Raw genomic sequence first — 19,020 nt, forward strand, 5'->3', positions numbered from 1 at the left:
CACCTGTACTCTGCTTGGTGATGTCAGGTACATCAAGTGTTACAGCATTTACCTTCTGGCCCAGATGCTCAGTTGCTTGGGTTAAGTGGCTTAAGGTCTGTTTAAATATATTCCTGCCTGCTTACTCTGGCAGTGTGTGGGTACATATGTAATTACCACTAAGATTCCACAGGAGCTTGTCACTCACTGTGACCAATCTCTGTAAAGGTCATTTAACCCATAGTGGTTCCCTCAATCTTATTCCAAATTCCAACCGAATCTGTCTGTGGGCAAGGAGAACCTAGGAAGTCCCAGCACAATACCTGGCTGAAGTCAAGTCTTATCAGACCTCTCCCCCAACCCCGAGTCCCAGGACTGGGCTGTTGGCAGGTACTGTTAACCAGTCCTCTAACAGACAGACCTCCAATTTAGGAACTTGGTGCCCTTTCTGTCTGCCCTCTCAGCCTCCAAGGCCAAGCTCAGGCCTCTCTCTGGGCTTGGTAACACCCCTGTATCAATTTAGGAAGATAAAGCAAACATGAAATAAAAGAACATTATCGAGACTTCAGTTCTTGAGTTAGGACACAACAAGTAGATTTTTGTCTAGACTCTTAGAATGCAAGGAGAGTTGTGGAGACTGGAACATTTTATTTCCTGCCATAAAAAGAAATATCGTTTCATTTATGACACAATAAAGTCAATAAACAAAGGGCTTCATTATAGTCAAAAGACCAATGAATCTCCTTCGGAGATTATCTCTGTATAAATAAACTATGCCAACAAGGTTGGTTTAATCCCAATGGTTTTAAACTACAGGTTGAAATCCCTTTGATATGCTGGCACCCTGCTGAAGGCAGCGACCTTCCCATTACTAAAATGTATTTAACTACTAGAAAGGCAGGAATCATTTCTAGATTTCTAAGTTACTGGTTAGCAGCAACATTTCATTTTGTAATGCTCTTATTAGAAAGTTAGATTTTCTAATTTCCAGAGAAAAGCATTTATAAGAACATTTGTGTTTGACAATATGCACATTTGGAAAAGTCCTTTGAACATGTCCTATAAACAGATTAATTTCATGTGCTAATTTCTGAATTGAAAAGCTATATATAATGAAAGTCTAAGAGATAAGTAATATGATACAGTAAATATAATTTGTAAGTGACAATATGTACATAAGGCTTCATTAATAATCACAGCAAAAATGTTATTCAAGTTTGTTATTTCAAAGCAACACCCCCAGGCTGGGAACACTTGATTTTTAAAAGTACTTCTAGATTCGAGAATGATGTGGATCGTAAAGGACAGAAGTTTGCAACCACTTCAGTTATCTTGGAAGATGGAAAGCCTGTGAGGGGACTGACAGCTGGGTTACGGCATTCAGTTATGTCCATCCTCACACATTAAACATGGGGAACCAGTAACCATGGAACGTTTGATTTTGAAAAACTGTCAGTGAAAAATAAAAGTGTCAAAGCCCCTTTCATTCTCCTGCAAAAGCCACAGTTTAGCATATCTGGGGAAGGGGAGAAAACCCACTTTTCCCAAATACCATACAGGGAACAGCCACTGCAATTCACAATTTTTGTGGTGAAAGAATTGATGTCACTTCTGTAGTGACTGGAACCTAACCTCAAAAGCACCTCTTTCACCCTGGCTGGGGTGGCTCAGTGGAGTGAGTGCTGGCCTGCGAATCAAAGGGTCACTGGTTCGATTCCCAGTCTAGGGCACATGCCTGGGTTGCAGGCCAAGTCCCCAGTGGGGGGCCCATGAGAGACAACCACACATTGATGTTTCTTTCTCTTTCTCCCTCCCTTGCCCTTTAATAAATAAATAAAATCTTAAAAAATAAAAAAGCACCTCTTTCATGTTCAATAAATTGTCTTGCATTGTAAGTTCTTTCTAATGTGGCTAACTAACCTTAGCTACCACGTCTTATGTAGGTATAGGTGAGACCAGGGAAAATGTCTTCATTCTTACAAGACTGTGTACAATGCAGAGTCTAAATTCCTAAAACTGTTAAAATTAGTAAAATTGATTAACTTAAAAATGCTCAAAAATACCTCTAAACTGCTGTCTCCAAGGGCTGACAATCAAAAGGTTAGCAAAGCTTTCCTTAACCATTTACCTATTTTATATTCCTTTTCTAAAGTCAGAATAACTTACTGATTACACTTACGCTTCGGGATTGAAAGATCAGAGCTATTTATTTATGAATGTTAACCATAGCAGAATCATCTAAAAGTTGCTGATTTAGTGTCTAAATTTACTCAATATGTTTACGAATTGCTCCTAAAGTAATTTAAATCACACAGACCTATTTTGCACAGGGAATAAAAGTATTGGTGGGTTGAGAGCCTTTTTCTTAGGACGGAAGAGAATAAAAATGACTAGAGAACAAAGGTAAGGGGAAAGATTCTTTGATATGGAGGAAACTTTAACAGAAGAATGATCAACTCCAGGAAGATGAAAGAGAATTTAATGCAGAAGGAAATGGTCAGTGGTAGTGAAAGAAGATAATGATAAGGAACAACTCAGAAAAAACTAAAGAGAATATTTACTTTTTGAATTTGAAGATGACTTGATTGAAAATGAAGAGCCTCAAGATCTGAGACATCAGAACTGCCAGAACAGCATGCCAAGAGGTGGCAGAGCCTTTTCTAAGCATCTGTGCTTTGGAGTCACACAGGATTGTAAGGCTCGCTCTCCCTTTTACTTATGTCACCTTGGGCAAATTAAATAGTGACTCTGAGCCTCAGTTTCTTCATCTGTAAAATGGGGATATCACTTACAGCAGCCTCTATGGGACCACAGTGAAAATAAACATATAGCACAAATGTGGTAAATGCTTGATAAATATTAGATGGTGATGATGAGGCTTTCTAAAAAAGGATAAATGTAAAATAAATTCTAGGAACAGATTCATTCCACATTCCACAATGCTGATGCAGGAGCTCTATTTTACAACAGTTTGGTACCCAAGTTTTCAGTCTTACCCCACTGCACACTTTTTAACCAGTATGATGGTTCAGTTTACTGGTAGTTGTCTGGGAATATCTTTTTAAAAAATCAGTTATAAAAAATGAGGTATTCCAGTGATAAAATAGTGGATAAATCTGGGCCAGTAGAACTATTCTTAGGTTTTGAACAAGGATAAGATGTAATTGAGATTCAGTGGGCAGAATAAGTATTCTATAAGAGCTACATAAATACCCTATTATTTTTAGAAATAAGAATTAGATAATTCCTAAGGTAAATCATTTAAAACCATCCCAAGAAGGTCTCCATTAAAGTTGCATTGAGAGTTTTTAACAGGGTGAAAATAACTCACAAATTTATTACAAATTGTGTTTTTCTTATAGTGAATTTCCTCATGCAAGAGAGAATTTGTATTGTAATCACTGGGAAAAACCATAAGAATAAAGAGAATAATGGATGGTTAAGGTGCTTCATAAATTCAAATATTTTACAAATGTAATTATTAAACAGGATTGTGGTGTTTTATTTAAGAAAAATAAGTAATGGGGATCAAGTTAAAAACTATTTAAAGACAGGTCACATAGGGTACTCCTTCCCAGCTAAGGGTGCAATGAGTTTGTCCAGGCACCTCTTCAGAGTTAGAAAGGCTGTGTTAACTATGAAAACCTGAGAAAACAGAGTAGTCTCACTCTTGGTTTCACTAGGTAAGTTCTTGAAGACCACACTGCATTCCAGCTAAAGTTATTCATTTTTACAAATGCATAACAACTTGCCAAGGATGCATCTGCTACGCCAAGTGAGGCACAACCGAGAACCATGGATTTCTCAGTCAGAGGAGAATTTGAAGACACTTTCTCTTCCTACCAATGAGTAAGAACTAGCAGGAAGTCACATTTAAAGGAATGCGTTTGGGTTGTAAGAATTTTACTTGGTAATTAAATAGGTAGCTGGGAAATGATTCAGAAAAGATTTTAAAAGTACTTATGATTTAAGACTCCTACTCAGAGGTACGGCAAGCCAGGAATGACTGATGGCATTTTCTGAGGTTCCCAGAGATTTGGGAGTCCCAAAGCCTGAGTCAAAGAGCGTGGCACAGCGGGCACAGCCAGTGGGTGCGGTTCAGCATTAGGGATAATCTTAACCTGAGAACCACACAAATGCTCTCTCTCCGGGCTGCGGGGATGACCACCACCATGACTTGAGAAGATGATTTACAGCTGACACTGTTGGCTTACTTTCTGGTTTCCGAAGGACTTTTACACTTATCACCTTGAGTGCAGGTAGGGCAGAGACACCACTCACTTGACAGATTCCGAAAACTCATGCTCAGAGAGGTGAGGTCATTGACCCAAGGCTTCATGATGGACGCAGGGCAAGAGACTAGGTTTTCTGATACCTCATCCAGTGGAAACAGTGAAAACAGAGACAGCACAAGAAGTGTCTCACCATTTAACCTTTTAAAACGGATCTCAATTGCACAACTACCCAACAGCTGTGTTTGTCACATGACTCAGTTCAGAGGAGTGAGGCTCCCAGGCAGTTTCCAGAGGTCAACAGATATTCTCGGTGATGCAAGAGGAAAATGATTAGCCACAGGCTGTTGCATAAATCAGGCCAATTTGACAATACTATTTATTCCATGCTAATGGAAGACATGCTTCCTGCCTGCTTCCTCTCCTCTGAAAGGCACCAGCGCAGCTCCCCAGCACCAAGAGTGAAACTTTCCTGCTACCCTCTTGTTTCTGGGGGACAAGCTTTAGTGAGAGAAGCTGACTAGATAGGGAGAACCTGTCCAATTCCAACGGAATCTAATGAGCTGACATACACAGACACAGAAAGGGCCAAGTAAGTCCCCAACCACAACTGCAACTATTGGGGGTTCACAAACAAGGAAACATTCCTTCTCTGTATTCAGAGAATGACTGAGTGTGCCTCTGAGCTTCACAGCTATGGCCTTTTAGGAACTTTCAGGAAGGTTTTCTGACATTCTTTCATTTATTCTCTCTCTCCCTCCCTCTCCACTCTTTCTCCCTGTCACAGATTTAAAGAGTACCTAATATGTGTCAGGTATTATTCTAGCCCTAAGGAGGCATCCACTTGCCTTTATGAAGCTCTCATTCTAGAGGGTGGACCCCACAAACAAGTACAATTGAACAGTGAAAGTGGTCTGGGGAATGAGGCAGACAAGTGGGCCGGGGAGCCTTGGCTGTATGGGGGATGACACTCTAGTGTAGCACTGACTTCCGGCTGAGATGGGGGCACAGGTAGGCACACTTCACCTCCTCAGGTAAGCACAAAAAGAATTACAAATGAATCTCGAAACAATAACACCGACTGTCAGAAAATCAAACTGTATGGAAGCCTGACAACCAAGGATTGAAAGAAGCCACATTCATCCAGACGGGTGCGAGGGAGGGAGACTCAGAGCTGGGGTGGAGGCGAGGAGATGTGGTGTGGCGCGGAGAGGCAGCAGCAGCGGTGGTGGAACAGCATGGGCGGTCCCACACTTATGTGCAGTGGATAACAACTGGGAGAGATAACTTGGGAGTGAGTGATCCCAGCCCCAGGCCAGACCCTGTAGCCCAGGGTTCCAGCATGGGGAAGATAAATCCCCATTAACTTTTGGCTATAAAAACCAGTGGGGGGTGGGGCAGCAGAAGAAACTGCCTGATTTTTAGGAAACTCTGCTTAAAACACACGGTCTTAAAATGTACACAAACCTACCCATTCTGGGATTCAACACCAGGGCAACAGCTGGAAGGGCACCAGCTGCATACAGGGAGTGGGTGAAGTGACTGGAAATGGGGTGAGTGCCAGGCAAACCCCCAGACGCCAGGCAGCGGCAGTCCCCTCTCTGAGCACCCCCCAACACAGAGCCACAAAGCTGTGAAACGGGTTGCCCCGCCCTGACGACTACCTAAGGCTCTGTCCTATGCATTTTACAAGTGCCTTTTGCAAGGAATCAAAGCAGCTCTACCTAATACACAGAAACAAACACAGGGAGGCTGCCAAACTGAGACCACAAAGACATATGGCCAAAATGAAAGAACAGAAAAAAAATCCAGAAAAAGAACTAAACGAAACAGAGATAACCAACCTATCAGATGCAGAGTTCAAAACGCTGGTGATCAGGATGCTCAGAGAAATGACTGAGTACAGCCAACAACATAAAGGAAGAAATGAAGTTTACTCCAAGTGAAATAAAGAAAAATCTACAGGGAACCAACAGTGAAGGGAAGGAAGCTGGGATTCAAATCAATGACTTGGAATATAAGGAAGAAATAAACATTCAACCAGAAGAGAAAGAGGAAAGAAGAATTCAAAAATATGAGGATAGTATAAGAAGACTCTGGGACATCTCCAAATGTGCCAATACCCCAATTATAGGGGTGCCAGGAGAAGGGGAAGAGCAAGAAATTGAAAACTTATTTGAAAAAATTATGAAAGAAAACTTCCCAAATTTGGCTAAGGAAATAGACATACAAGTCCAGGATGCACAGAGATGCCCAAACAAGATGGACCCAAAGAGGACCACACCATGACACATCATAATTACAATGCCGAAGGTTAAAGATAAGGAGAGAGAAAGCAGCAAGAGAAAAGCAAAGACTTACCTACAAAGGAGTAACCATAAAACTATCTACTGATTTCTCAAAAGAAACTTTGCAGGCAATAAGTATTGAAAGTGATGAAAAGCAAGGACCTACATCCAAGATTACTCTATCCAGCAAAGCTATCATTTAGAATGGGAGGGCAGATAAAGTGCTTCCCAGATAAGGTAAAGCTAAAGGAGTTCATCATCACCAAGCCCTTAGTATATGATATGCTAAAGGGGTTTATCTAAGAAAAAGAAGATCAAAACTATGGACACTAAGGCAACAAACTCACAACTATCAACAACTGAATCTAAACAACAACAACAAGAAAACTAAGCAAACAACCAGGACAGGAACAGAATCACAGCCTGGAGATCCTTTGGAGGGTTATCAGCTGGGATGGGAAGAGGAAGACTGGGGGAAAAGGTACAGGGATTAAAAAGCACAATTGGAAGTTACAAAATAGAAGGGGGGATAAAGGAAAGCATAGGAAATGGAGAAGCCAAAGAACTGAACTTATATGCACGGCCCATGGACATGAACTAAGGGGGGCACTGCTGGGGGGAAGGGTGGAACTTGGTAGAGGGGGGCAAAGAGGGGACAACTGTAATAGCATAATCAATAAAATATACTTAAAAATAAAATAAAATATAAGCCACCATAAAAAAAGTAGTACCTCTTTACAAAAGAATAATTAATGGCTAGAGCACAGGTGGCAAACACAAGGCCTGCTGCTCGAATCCGGCCCCCACCTTGTTTTATCCGGCCCGGCACCTTGCCTCTACCCAGCGGCAGCGGCGAGCTCTCACTTAACAGTTAAGGAGTAGTCCCATTTATACAGTCCTAAAGTACATCTGGCCCTTTGAAGGCAACCGTGAGGCTGATGTGGCCCCTGGTGAAAATGAGTTTGACACCTCTGGTCTGGAGGATGGCTATGTAAGATATCTAAAGAGACGTACTTACAAGTACAAAGTGAAACCAGAGGAAGAAGTTTAAATTGGGCGAAAAGGAAGGAACGCCAAGGAAGAATGGTGGGGCCATCTTCCAATCCCCCATCCTGACTGTCACAGCGAAGCCACTGTTGAACTCCCACGGCCATGGCATTTGCTAGGACTAACTGCAGTGCACGCCACTCATCCTTCCCCTGACACCGACTGCTTCACATTTGTGCTGGAGGACAAATGAAATACATACCAGACCTAGAACACATCCCCAGGCCTCCACACAAATCGCTTAAGAACCAAAACTTCCCACTCTAACACAAATTTCTTTCAGAGTAAGGAATCATGGGAGAAAGCTCAACTTAAAAAGTATATTGCAAATTATGATTTTAAAAAATATATACATAACTGATTATCAAAATGAAATTTAGTCCAAGTAGTCTGCAAATATGTATGTTTCTCCCTTTTTCTATTCTTCTCTCACCTGAATGGGAATCTATAATGTATTAAGTCATAGTTATTTGTTTCTTTTAAAGAGGATTTCATTACGTTGCAGATCTGTAAAGGGGCACAGATTTCGTTAAATTACCCTTAGTCAGGGATCTCTGAAACAAGGCAAGCTTTAAAAGGCTGTACACATAATATTTGGTCATGGCTGTCACATACAGTTGAGAACAAAAGAGAAAAACAATTAGCGTGTTGGAAATATGAGTAGTGTCTCACTTACCCGGAATAGGAATAATAGGAATACTTTCATTGGGGACCACCCGAGGTGAACTGCTGTCTTCCACATAGAAATGAGCTGTCTGAAAACATTTTCTGTGCAGGAAAGAGAAAAACATGCCAACAGTGAGACCAAAGAAATGCATTCCGTCTTAGTTCATCATGTTTCAGTGCTCCCTTCACAGATCTTCCCAGCTTTAAATATCAAACAGCATGCGGCAACAAAGTAACAAGATACAAAGAAGGACAACATTCAGCCCATTGGAAAAGCCCCAAACAGCAGATGAGTATTTATTTTTTATGATACTCTACCTATCCTGATAGTCAAAAGCGAAAAGTAACGAACCACTCAGATACAGGAAAACTTGGCTCGATGGAGTAGACATGCTCCATAAAACATACTCCAGGATTCAGCCCACGTTACTAAATTTGACATGTTACAGAGGAATAATCTGCTGTTTGAAACCCCCGGCACCAAGTTCAAAACCACACCTCAAACTCTCCCAAATGCAGTCATCAAACAGCCCAAGGACACAATAGCACCACATTGTTAATGCTTTGCGAACACCCCAGAGCCACAGATGGCTCCTTAAGGGGGTCAGAGGGCTTCAAGGGAGCAAGCACGCCAAGTCAGAGGCCCCTGCCAGACAGAATCGGAGATAGAGACCTGAAACCCTCAAGTGTCATCTGCTTGGCTTGGTTCTGTTCTGTTTTTACCTGTACTTCAGGCAAAGCAGGGAGCAGACACTGGTCATCATAGAACAGGCAGTGCACAGAAAACCATCAGCCGCTCACTCAGCCCTCTGCCTCTGATGCTGGCCGGCCTGGGCTTTCCAGCATCCACGTCACTGCTCATTTCGGCCCTAATGAGCTGCCGGAAGCACAGGCTGAATATTTAATGAGGCTGCTCAGCATGAATGGCTATTGTGACCAGAGAAGGGTCCCTGTTCATCTGGCAGAGGGGCTTCACAATAGCTGGCCCTACTGCTGGGTCTTTTCGCCAAGCAAGCGGCTTCCTTCTGGTGCTGTGTCACAGGGACCCATCCTACTCTGGCGTCTCTCACCAAGCCCTCTGACAGAACACCACAGCCTCGCTTTTCTGTACTCCAACCACTGGAGTAAGTCAGCTTTTTTCCAGAGCTGTCTTTGCTCATCTAATTGAAGTATCCTGGGAAGATTCTGTTGGGCACACCCTGATTCTATGAAGCCACAGAAGGGACCTGGGGGCTGGAAAAATCAAACACCTCTATAAAGCGAAGGCGGGAGTGGGGAGGCCTCCAAGTCTTGCAGATTATTCCATCTTAGCTATTATAACCTCATGTAGCCAGAAATAATCCCATGTCACAGTGTGAAGTGTTTTTCTTCAAGCAGTGCCTGTTTGCAGACGGAAAGAAACTACCCAACTGCCCCGGGCGCTGCTCTGGAAGGGATCTGGGCTGCCGTTCCAGATCATCAGGGGGTCTGGACGTAACTCCCTCCCACTCTCGGCACATGTCTCACAGGACTGCTCTTGCAGGGCACTGAACAATAATATTTTTCTATGAATTGCCTGGAACTTGTAATATAAATAATAAAACAAGATTTCATCACTTGTTTAGAGGCCTTTACCTGAACTTGGAAAATCAGTGAGGCTAACATAATCGCCAGGATACGAAATGCACAAACACTTAACTTTCTGGTGGTAATCTGCTGACTGTGAAGTTACGGAAATCCACACGAAGAAAAGAAAGAGTGTTTCTGATGACTGAGGTATTATCTTCTGTTTCTAAGTTAGTCATACAGTTTTCTATTCTTGAATTCCGCTCCCACCCCCTGCAACTTGCACAGATTTCCAAAATGTAACATGCGAGTTCAAACACAGCTTTGAATGAACTAGAACTTTAACCACCCAGAGTTAGAGCTAAGAAAAACTTGCAGTTGCTGAGATATTGGACCATTCAAGCATTTATTCGCTCAAAGACACGTTCTATGACACTGAAACAGTCAGCACCCAATTTGCCAGGTCATGTTATAACTAACTGAAAAAAAATCCCACAAAAAGAAAAAAAGTTCTATTTGAGGACGAAAATTAGTATGCCCATTAAATTCTAAAATATAAGGCTACTAGTAAAAAGAATTGTTACTGGCCAAGGTCCTGTTAATGTTAAGTGATTTGGAAAGGGTATGATGTGTACTATTGATTGTTTTTCTGCAAGAAGATGGGCAGGCAGTTCACCCACTCTCAGTTATATGTGGAACTAAAGACTCTGCATTCTCTTTGAGAAAAGGCTGTGTGTATCAAAGCAAATCACTCCTATGCCCCATGTGCTGCTGTCTATAATGGATTTTCCCTGGAGCAAAACAACTGTGATTGCCAGAGAAGAGCACAGCACTGGATACAGGGCAGAGAGCGGGAGAGCGCTCTCCACTGCAGCACCTCCATGCCTGGACACACCTGCTCCCACACAAGGACGGGGGGAGGAGGGAACTAACAACTACAGAACTTTGGGGGGAAATGTCTCCCCTTAGAATGAAGGTGTCAGCAGACTCAGGAGCCATTTATTTAGTGCCCACTGCTTGGCACGGAGTGTGCAGATAAGCCTGGGTTAGCATTCAAGTAATTTAGAAAGAATTATCTCTATTATACATGATCTATGCAGAAAAATGAAGCAATACAAATAAACAAAAAGAAAAAATCCACTGAAATTATCCCAAATCCTCCTCATAGTGATCATCACTATTAACATTTTGGGGTAATATTGTTCCACACTTTTCCTCATTTATTGACTATTTCTTTGTTTTAGATAATTTTATTCATTGATTTCAGGGAGAGGGAGGAATGTCTGTTGTTCCACTTTTTAATGTGCTCATTGGTTGCTTCTTGTATGTGTCCTGACTGGAGATCTAACCGGCAACCTTGGCGTGTTCAGGACAAGGCTCTAGCCAACTCAGTTACCCGACCAGAGCCCATTTTTTGAGTATTTCTTGATCACTGATGATGAGGTGCTGGAAGTAGACCAATAAAGAAGACAAGGTCCCTGCCCTCCTGGTGCTTATGTGTGCTCTCTCTCTCTCTCTCTCTAACACACACACACACACATCAAGTTTCAGTCAAGCGGTGGTTATTGACCAGCAGTGCCTAAGTCTTTGGTTTGGGGAGCTTTAAAAATAACAAGGTGAAGGGATTAAGCAGTAAAAATTGGCAGTTACAGGACATTCATGGGGGTGTAAAGTACGGCATAGAGAATATAGTCAATAATACTGTGACAACTGTTACGCACGGGGCCTGGTGGGTACGTGAAGCAGTGGGGGGACCACCCTTCAAGTACATGATTTTCTAGTCACTATGCTGTACACCCAAAACTTAATATGGAATAATACTGAATGTCAACTGTAATTGAAAAACATTTTTAAATAAAGAAAATATCCATGTTGCAAGGGACCCACTCCTGGGGATTCTAGAGCAGGTCTGGGGTTGGGCACAGGCCTGTGCATTCTAGAAAATTTTCCCGGAAGATTCCGGTATGCACTCTCCCTGGTTAAGGACCTCTGTGGGAGCCTCCACTACTCTCACTAAGAAAGACTTTAAAGAAATACAACCACCTCGGGTGGTGAGTACCATATAAGTGTCCATAAAAGTAAGACTCCAGAATTTGTAGGGCCCATATGGACAGGAATCTGTGGTTAAGAATGCAAAGATGTTAACATAATCACCTCAAAAACAAAGAAAAATGGTACTGCACATACTTTGGTCTTCCACTCCATTTCTGTTAGGTTCTCGGAGTGCAACTCTCTCAAGTGGAGCAAAGTGTCCGCTACCCATGTGGAATAAAAGTCTTACATCACAGAAGATAACTCATATTTCTCAAATGAAAGTTTTTCCTCCTAAAGCTACCTTTTAAACTACCTTTGTGGACTGCTTTACTTTTCTACCAGCAAAGTAAATTTTAGTTTCTATGAAGGAATTCAATTTGTCGATATTTACTTCAATGTTAAATAATTCGTGGTTTCTGCATTTCAGTGTCCTGTCACTTGAACAAACTCGAAAACCAGTAAGTTACATGGCTTTCTAACACCCACCCCAAGAAGAAAGTACTAGGAGAGAGTTATATCAAACCTTCACTGGACGCTCTCACACAGGAGCAAGAGAGAGGCGTCCCAGTTTGTATGAGAGAATTCTTCTGCAGTTCAAACCCAGTGGGGACACAGGAGTGAAGGAAATGAAATGGGAGATGTGAGTCTGTTGGTCCCTGAGTTGGGAGCACGTCTCACAGGACTTTCACAAGAGTAAACACCTCACCACACTGAAGGCCAGTCAGTTGTTTAAAGGCACGCATTTCTCATACAACCCAGCCTCTGAATACAAGCCAAATGCTTCTTCTGGTGCTAGACCAAAGGTGGCCAACATATTTTATCTATGTGTATCTCGCAGAAAGGCCGAAGTAGCAAAACTGCAACAGGCTTTCTATGTCATTCTCCATTCCTTCATCCCTTTTTAGGAAACCACCATGGGCTCCATGTTTTAAGATTTCTAAGTAAGACAGGCTTGCCTGGAAGTCAGGAGGGCTGTGTGTGAGATCCTCTCCAGTAGCTGATCAGATCAATGTGGATCGTGACTTGTAGCTCCTTGGTCTCCGTGGTCCAGACCCATAGTGCGCCTGAAGGCCTTGAGGAAGGAGTGTGTCTATGGATCGGTCTGGCTTCTACAAGGCCCGTGGACACTTTATGCTTACAGTCATGAATATTTTTCTAAAAGTACCTTTTCATTCTTTCAGATAAGGGAGGTATTTTGAAGGCAGATACTTTTTCAAAAATCAAAAATTCTGCACTTGAGAAAGCACAGCGCATGTCAGAGCACATTCCCTGCTCAGGACGCAGTAAATATCGACCCAAATCAGTAAAGCCATCGTGGATTCCCTGAGCTCCATGCCGAGACACACACTCTGCCAGCACATGACAGGCCCTCTTGACTAATACACACACATACACACACACACCCCCCCCCCACCCTACAGCTGCTGACAGTGCTTTCTAAGTAGTGGTGACCACTCAAGTGACAGAGGCTTACTACTCAAACAAAATGCAGCAAACTACAAAGACAAGCAGGAAATCTCCAGACCCCCCCACCCCTCCCGGAGGCCTTCCAGGAATCTGCCACACCCTGGAGGCAGAAGCCTCAGAACGACCCAATTTCTGCACAGAGTCTCCTGTCCATGCTCCTGTGTTCCAGGTAACTGCTCAGATAACCTCTGGTTTGTCCTAACAGTTTTCTTCCCTTTCCCCCTTTCCACCCCTCCGACAAGAATCTGGGAATAATTCACGTGACTGATACTTTTCCAAGTCAAAGTGCTGATCTTGAGCCCGGCAAGACTGAACATTGGAAATGTTTGAAATTCCACTCGGCACTGCTGTACTTCCAACAGGCTCCTCCAAAGGGGGCATCCAGTCCTGCGTACAGGAGGCGGGGGCCCGAGGTCTATAGACATGCGGGTCCAAATGAACCTCTCTTCTGCCGACCCCAGGATGACACACTGTCCTCACCCAGGGTCCTGGCTTACAACACTGACCTCATTGTCACTATGACTGCTGGGGCACAGGCGAGAACAGAACCACAGCACCATTTCCAGACTCCTCTGAAAACCCGTGACTACATAATAACCAAATGCTGATACAAGGATTGGAAACCGAGTCACTGTCTTCAAATTAAGCTCAGTGGATTTATAATCACATCAGGGTGACAGGGAGGTTTTCAGTAATGTGCAGCTCAAAATGCTAATTGCAGACTGGGACAGGGTAGTTGGCTGAGCTGCTGTTGAATGGTAATTAAGCAATCTTAACTGATTTATATACTGCCCTCATTTAAATGTACAGCGGCACATCTGCTAATAATTCCATTTATTCTCATGCTGTTGAGTACAGAAATCACATTAATATTTACTTCTGTAAATGGATCTGTTGTAGTAAACCATGTATGAATAAGAGCCCCGTATAAATAGAAGTTGGAAATGTTTACATGCCTTCAAGGGAGATGACTGAGAACTGTGTTAAAAAGACGCGGAGTGATTATTAGGGCTGTTTCGAGAAATTGAAGTGACAGAGATGAAAGAGAAGGAAAAGGCTGTGGGTGATGTTGGGCTTTTCCTCAAAGAGGAGTATCTGCTTGAAATAACCGAGGGCCCATTTGGAAAGGAGCCCAGTGTAAGTTCTGAGTTGGGACTTTTCATGTGCAGCCACTCACTTGTTAAGTTTCCTTGACTGTCAGTGAAATGACTCCGAAGAGCTCAGTTTATACTCACAGTATCTCTTTAAGGAAGGGATCACCTACAAAGAAAAATTCAGAACTGCTCTTGTCATCTGCACATTGCCCAAACCGTAAAAGGGACAAGTGACCTGACAAATATGAACGTGCTTCTGGGGATAATCAAACGGCATGCTTCCCATGAAGGCTGTGCTGTAGATCCCAGGACATGCGCTGTCACCCCTTGGACACACGGGCAGGTCAGATGTGAGAAGATGAAGGGGGAACAGAAGAGAAAGCAAACAGAACCAGGTCGGAGATGGGCAGAGTGTGAGAGAAGATACAGGTATCAGATGAGGAGAAAAAAATTTCAAAATATTTTGGATCTCCCATGGGTAGGAGAGGTGTCCCATTCAACTCTTGTTATACTGGGAGGGACAACCACCTGACTTCCTCACTGAGATTTTATCAGAGGATACAAACTGCCTGCAATTAACTTCTTAGGAAAGTGGGAGAAAATTAACAAATTATACACACATAAGTTACCTCAAGGCAATATACTTTCTTGCTAAGCATTAGGCTTGCCAAAGAACCCTTGTAGGTACCCAGGAATGACTGAAGCACTGGTCAGACTTTCCAGGAGATAAAAGAGCAAAGGTCATTTCATGAACCACATTTTGATCAGACCAAAAACAGGAACAGGGAAATTTTTACAACAGCTGACTTTAAGCAGCGGGCTCTGCACAGCAAGTCCCAGCGCTCCCAGCAGTGACCCAGAAAAGATGGCTTGAGGGCGGGGCTTGCAGAGGTTGTCTCACTCTTAGGATCCCGGAATGTTCTGAATTTCTGGACTGAGGCTGGGGTGCATGGATACAACCCCTCTTACTGGGGAGGAAAATGGGGCCATGATGGTCCCACTTGTTTCAGGCAGGCGGTAGGAATGGAAATTCACATTTTATGTATTGCACATATGATTCAGTATCTATATCTTAAAATCATCTGGTAGAAAAACAGTTTGGCAACTACTTATTTCATTAACATACTGACTGAAATAAGCCAGTCAGACTTTTGCATTGAGTGTTATTTTAAGGAGGAATTACGTGCCTCCTCACCGAGCAGCCCCAGATTGTAGTACTTTTTAAATACTTGGGACCATCTGGGGGAAAAAAAAGTTGATTCAGACATCATACTATCAACCAGGTTATATTCCAAATGACTTAAGAATTTAGTATTAAAATTTGAAACCATAAAAGTATTAAAAGAAAAAGCAACCTCAGAATAGAGAAAGACTTTCTTATGATAACTCAGAATCCAGAAACCAGAAAAGAAATTTATGGTAAATTTGACTCTATAAAATAAGCAGCATAAACATAGTTAAAAGGCAAACCACAGATTAGGAAAAAACTTTTGCAACCCATGTTGCTGACAAGATATCCCTCTCTTGATTAGAAAAAGACCAACAATGCAAAAGAAGAATGAACAAAAGACAAATATTTTACAGCAGAAGAAATACAAATGTCACTAACACGAGAGATGCTCTACCTTATTTATCATTAAGAGCAAACACATGAAAACTACACTAAGACACCTTTTTCCACCTCTGAGGTTAGCAAAGATGCCGAGGTTTGACAAAGCATTGTGCTGGAGAAGCTGTCAGGAAACAGGCAGGCTCCTGAGTTGCTGACAGAGCCCACCTTGGTTCCCACCCGGCAGGGCAATGTGGCAGCATCCCTCAAAGTTAAAACGCATGTAGCTTGCGATGCCACCGATTTCTTGAATTTATCCTACAGATAGACTCAAGAGTACTATGTGAAAATGACACAAAGTTATTCAGTAGGGTATTGTTTGTAAGAACAAAAGACTATGAACAACCAAAATGACAGCCACAGGGGACTGGTTAAGTAAAAACGAACACATCTACACAGAGGAATACCATGCTCCTGTGGAAGTGAGTACGGAAACTACATGTGCACAAAGGAAAACTGCATTACATGAAAAAAGGGTTGCGACAGTCCACAATGTACTGTGTAAAGGAGAACAGGTTTACAGATTCATACAGGGTGGGACAAAGGGTGGTTTACAGTTGTTCTTATGAAAAGTACAATAATTAACAAATAGTAATGCAAGAATACTCGTGCATACTCAAAACTGTAAACTTACTTTTGCCCCACCCTGTACTTGCATACACAAGGACGGACCCCAAAACACCAGAAAGGGCAGGCCCCTTGTGGTACAGGCTTCCCCAGATAGGTAAGTGTTCTAGGAACTCATCTGTATCAGCGTACTAGCTGGTGGTGTTGTGAGAGGCTGCATTTGGCTCCAGTAAATGTTTTCTGAGACTCTTTGAACGTGTTTGCATATTTTATGATGGGTGATTTACGAGTGCACCTGCCCATACCATGCTGAGTGTTCAGCAGTTTTTGAATAAAAATGGCATGACCATCCCTACCCCATACCTTACCCTCCTTATTCATCTGATCTCACCTTGGGCAACTTTTTTTGTTTCCCTGGAGGAAAAATGTCCTCATAGGAAAACATTTTGCCGATGTGGAAGAAATAAAACTAAAAACAGCAGAAGCACAAAAGGTATCAAAACTGATGAGTTCAAAAACTGTTTTGAGCAGTGTAAAAACCTTCTTGATTGGTGTATTACATCAAATGGAAAGTACTCTGAAGGTGACTGAAGTTTAAACATATAAGAACAAACACAACTTTTTATAAATAAATTCTGTTCTTTCTGGGTTCCTCTTTGTACAAACATTATGTCTGGAAGAGCAGACAACAAACTAGTAGAGGTCATTTATCTGCAAGGAGGTAGGGAGCAGGGCGGGTGGGTGATGGAATGCAGATTTAGAGATTAAGAGCCCTGTCCAGAAAGTATCCAGCCACGCACTAAGTTTATTGAATAGTTAAGATAAAAGAAACATTGTAGCCCTGGCTGGTGTGGCTCAGTGGATTGAGTGTGGGCCTGAGAACCAAAGGGTTGCCAGTTCCATCCTTAGTCAGGGCACATGCCTGGGTTGCAGGCCAGGTGCCCCATAGGGTCACATGAGAGGCAACCACACGTTGATGTTTCCCTCCCTATCTCCCTCCCTTCCCCAATCTTTAAAAATAAAAAAAATCTTAAAAAAAAAGAAACATTGTACACAGGACAATGAAGCCTCAGTCCCCTTCAAAGTAGGCACCTTGGGACCTCACACAGTTCTCCCAATCAACATCAGCTGCCCCGTTGTATTTTCCTGAATCTCATCGACGGTCCGAAACCTCTTCCCTTTCGAAGGTGATTTGAGTTTTGGGAAAAGCCAGAAGCCACAGAGCACCAAATCTGGGCTGTGGGGGTGCTGAGTCACCTGCATGATTTGATGTTTTGCCAAAAAATTCTGCACAGATGTAATGCATGAGCAGGCATTACATCTTGTTGTGATGAAGCTGCCAATCACCAGTTGCTCATAGCTGTGACCTTCTGAATCATCTGAATAGTTTTCATGGAGGAATGTTCAAATTTAACACAAAATTTGACACAGATTCATTGCTCTACTCACTCAGTCATTTTGAATGCGACACCCACATGGTACATGTGCTCACTCAACAGCATCTATCGCCCCCACTGACTAGTACAGTGAAGTCGTCATTGTTCATGCGTGTGCATTCCAGTCCTCTCTCCTTGGCTGCCAGGTTACATCGATGTTGTGCAAACTGTTCTCATTGTATTAACAATGGATGGACTTTCTTCAGACAGAATGAATATATATATAATGTACATATATAAAATTTATAACTTTAAACTTTTTGTTTTTAGAGCTGTGTCAGTACTCCTATTCAAAACTTAAATTAACAACGTCTTGAAAACACTTGGGTGTGATTTGTTTGTTTCTCTTCTGCCTCCTGGGGGGATCATCCTGGGTGGGGGCTTCTTGCAGTGCGCATCCACCCGTCTGCCCTCCCACAGTGGCAGAGGGTTAAGGCAAGTGAGGTTAGATAAAAGGGGCAGATGGATACCGCCTTTAGGTAAATGAATGTGGACTTTGTAATAGCTATTTTAAATGTCTGGAGAGTTACCATTCAGGCAGCTTTTGAGGCTTTTCTCCTGATTCCCTGCCACATTTTGGATGGAGACACAGGCTGGGAGAGGAAAGGAAAATGGACAGAAAGAATGCCTCCACTGCTATACCCCACTCTCCTGCAGTGCCTGGCGGAGGAAGGAAGGCTGCCTGTCCTCATGAAGGCTTTTCACAGAGCAGTGGAGGATGGAGCTGGGTCAGGAGGCTGCCACAGAAGCTCCTGGGATGCAGCAGCGGGGCGGCGAGGGGGAAGTGGGCTGCTGATCTTTAGTGCACAGAACCCTCAGGAGGAATAAGGAGAGTAGGCCAACGTAAGGAACAGTAGAGGCTTTGAGGACAGAAGCTCTTCACCCTGGAGTGGTTATCACAGCACACTGAGCAGCGAGGAGAAGGGGCACTGCCCAGGCCTCAGGCCACTAGGGTGGTAGTCCCCATTCAGCCACCTAAGTGGGGTGGCCTAGCCAAGCATCTTCTCAGAGGCTCAGTGTCTTCATCTTCTCAGTGGGGCATTCTAGTTCATGCAC

The 19,020-nt window shown here is 42.9% G+C and overlaps 1 protein-coding gene across 3 annotated transcripts in view; it reads right to left on the bottom strand.

Moving 5' to 3' along the window:
* The window catches only part of PTPRG (protein tyrosine phosphatase receptor type G), a 704,073-nt gene that overhangs the window by 48,122 nt on the left and 636,931 nt on the right, over positions 1-19,020 (bottom strand). For all 3 annotated transcript variants that reach the window (XM_053930009.2, XM_053930010.2, XM_053930008.2), the window contains one exon: positions 8,223-8,314. In XM_053930009.2, coding sequence (XP_053785984.1) covers positions 8,223-8,314 — 92 coding nt within the window. The remainder of the gene's footprint in view (positions 1-8,222; positions 8,315-19,020) is intronic.

Source organism: Desmodus rotundus, chromosome 8 (genome assembly GCF_022682495.2).
Source record: "Desmodus rotundus isolate HL8 chromosome 8, HLdesRot8A.1, whole genome shotgun sequence".
In the NCBI taxonomy this organism is placed as follows: Eukaryota; Metazoa; Chordata; class Mammalia; order Chiroptera; family Phyllostomidae; genus Desmodus; species Desmodus rotundus.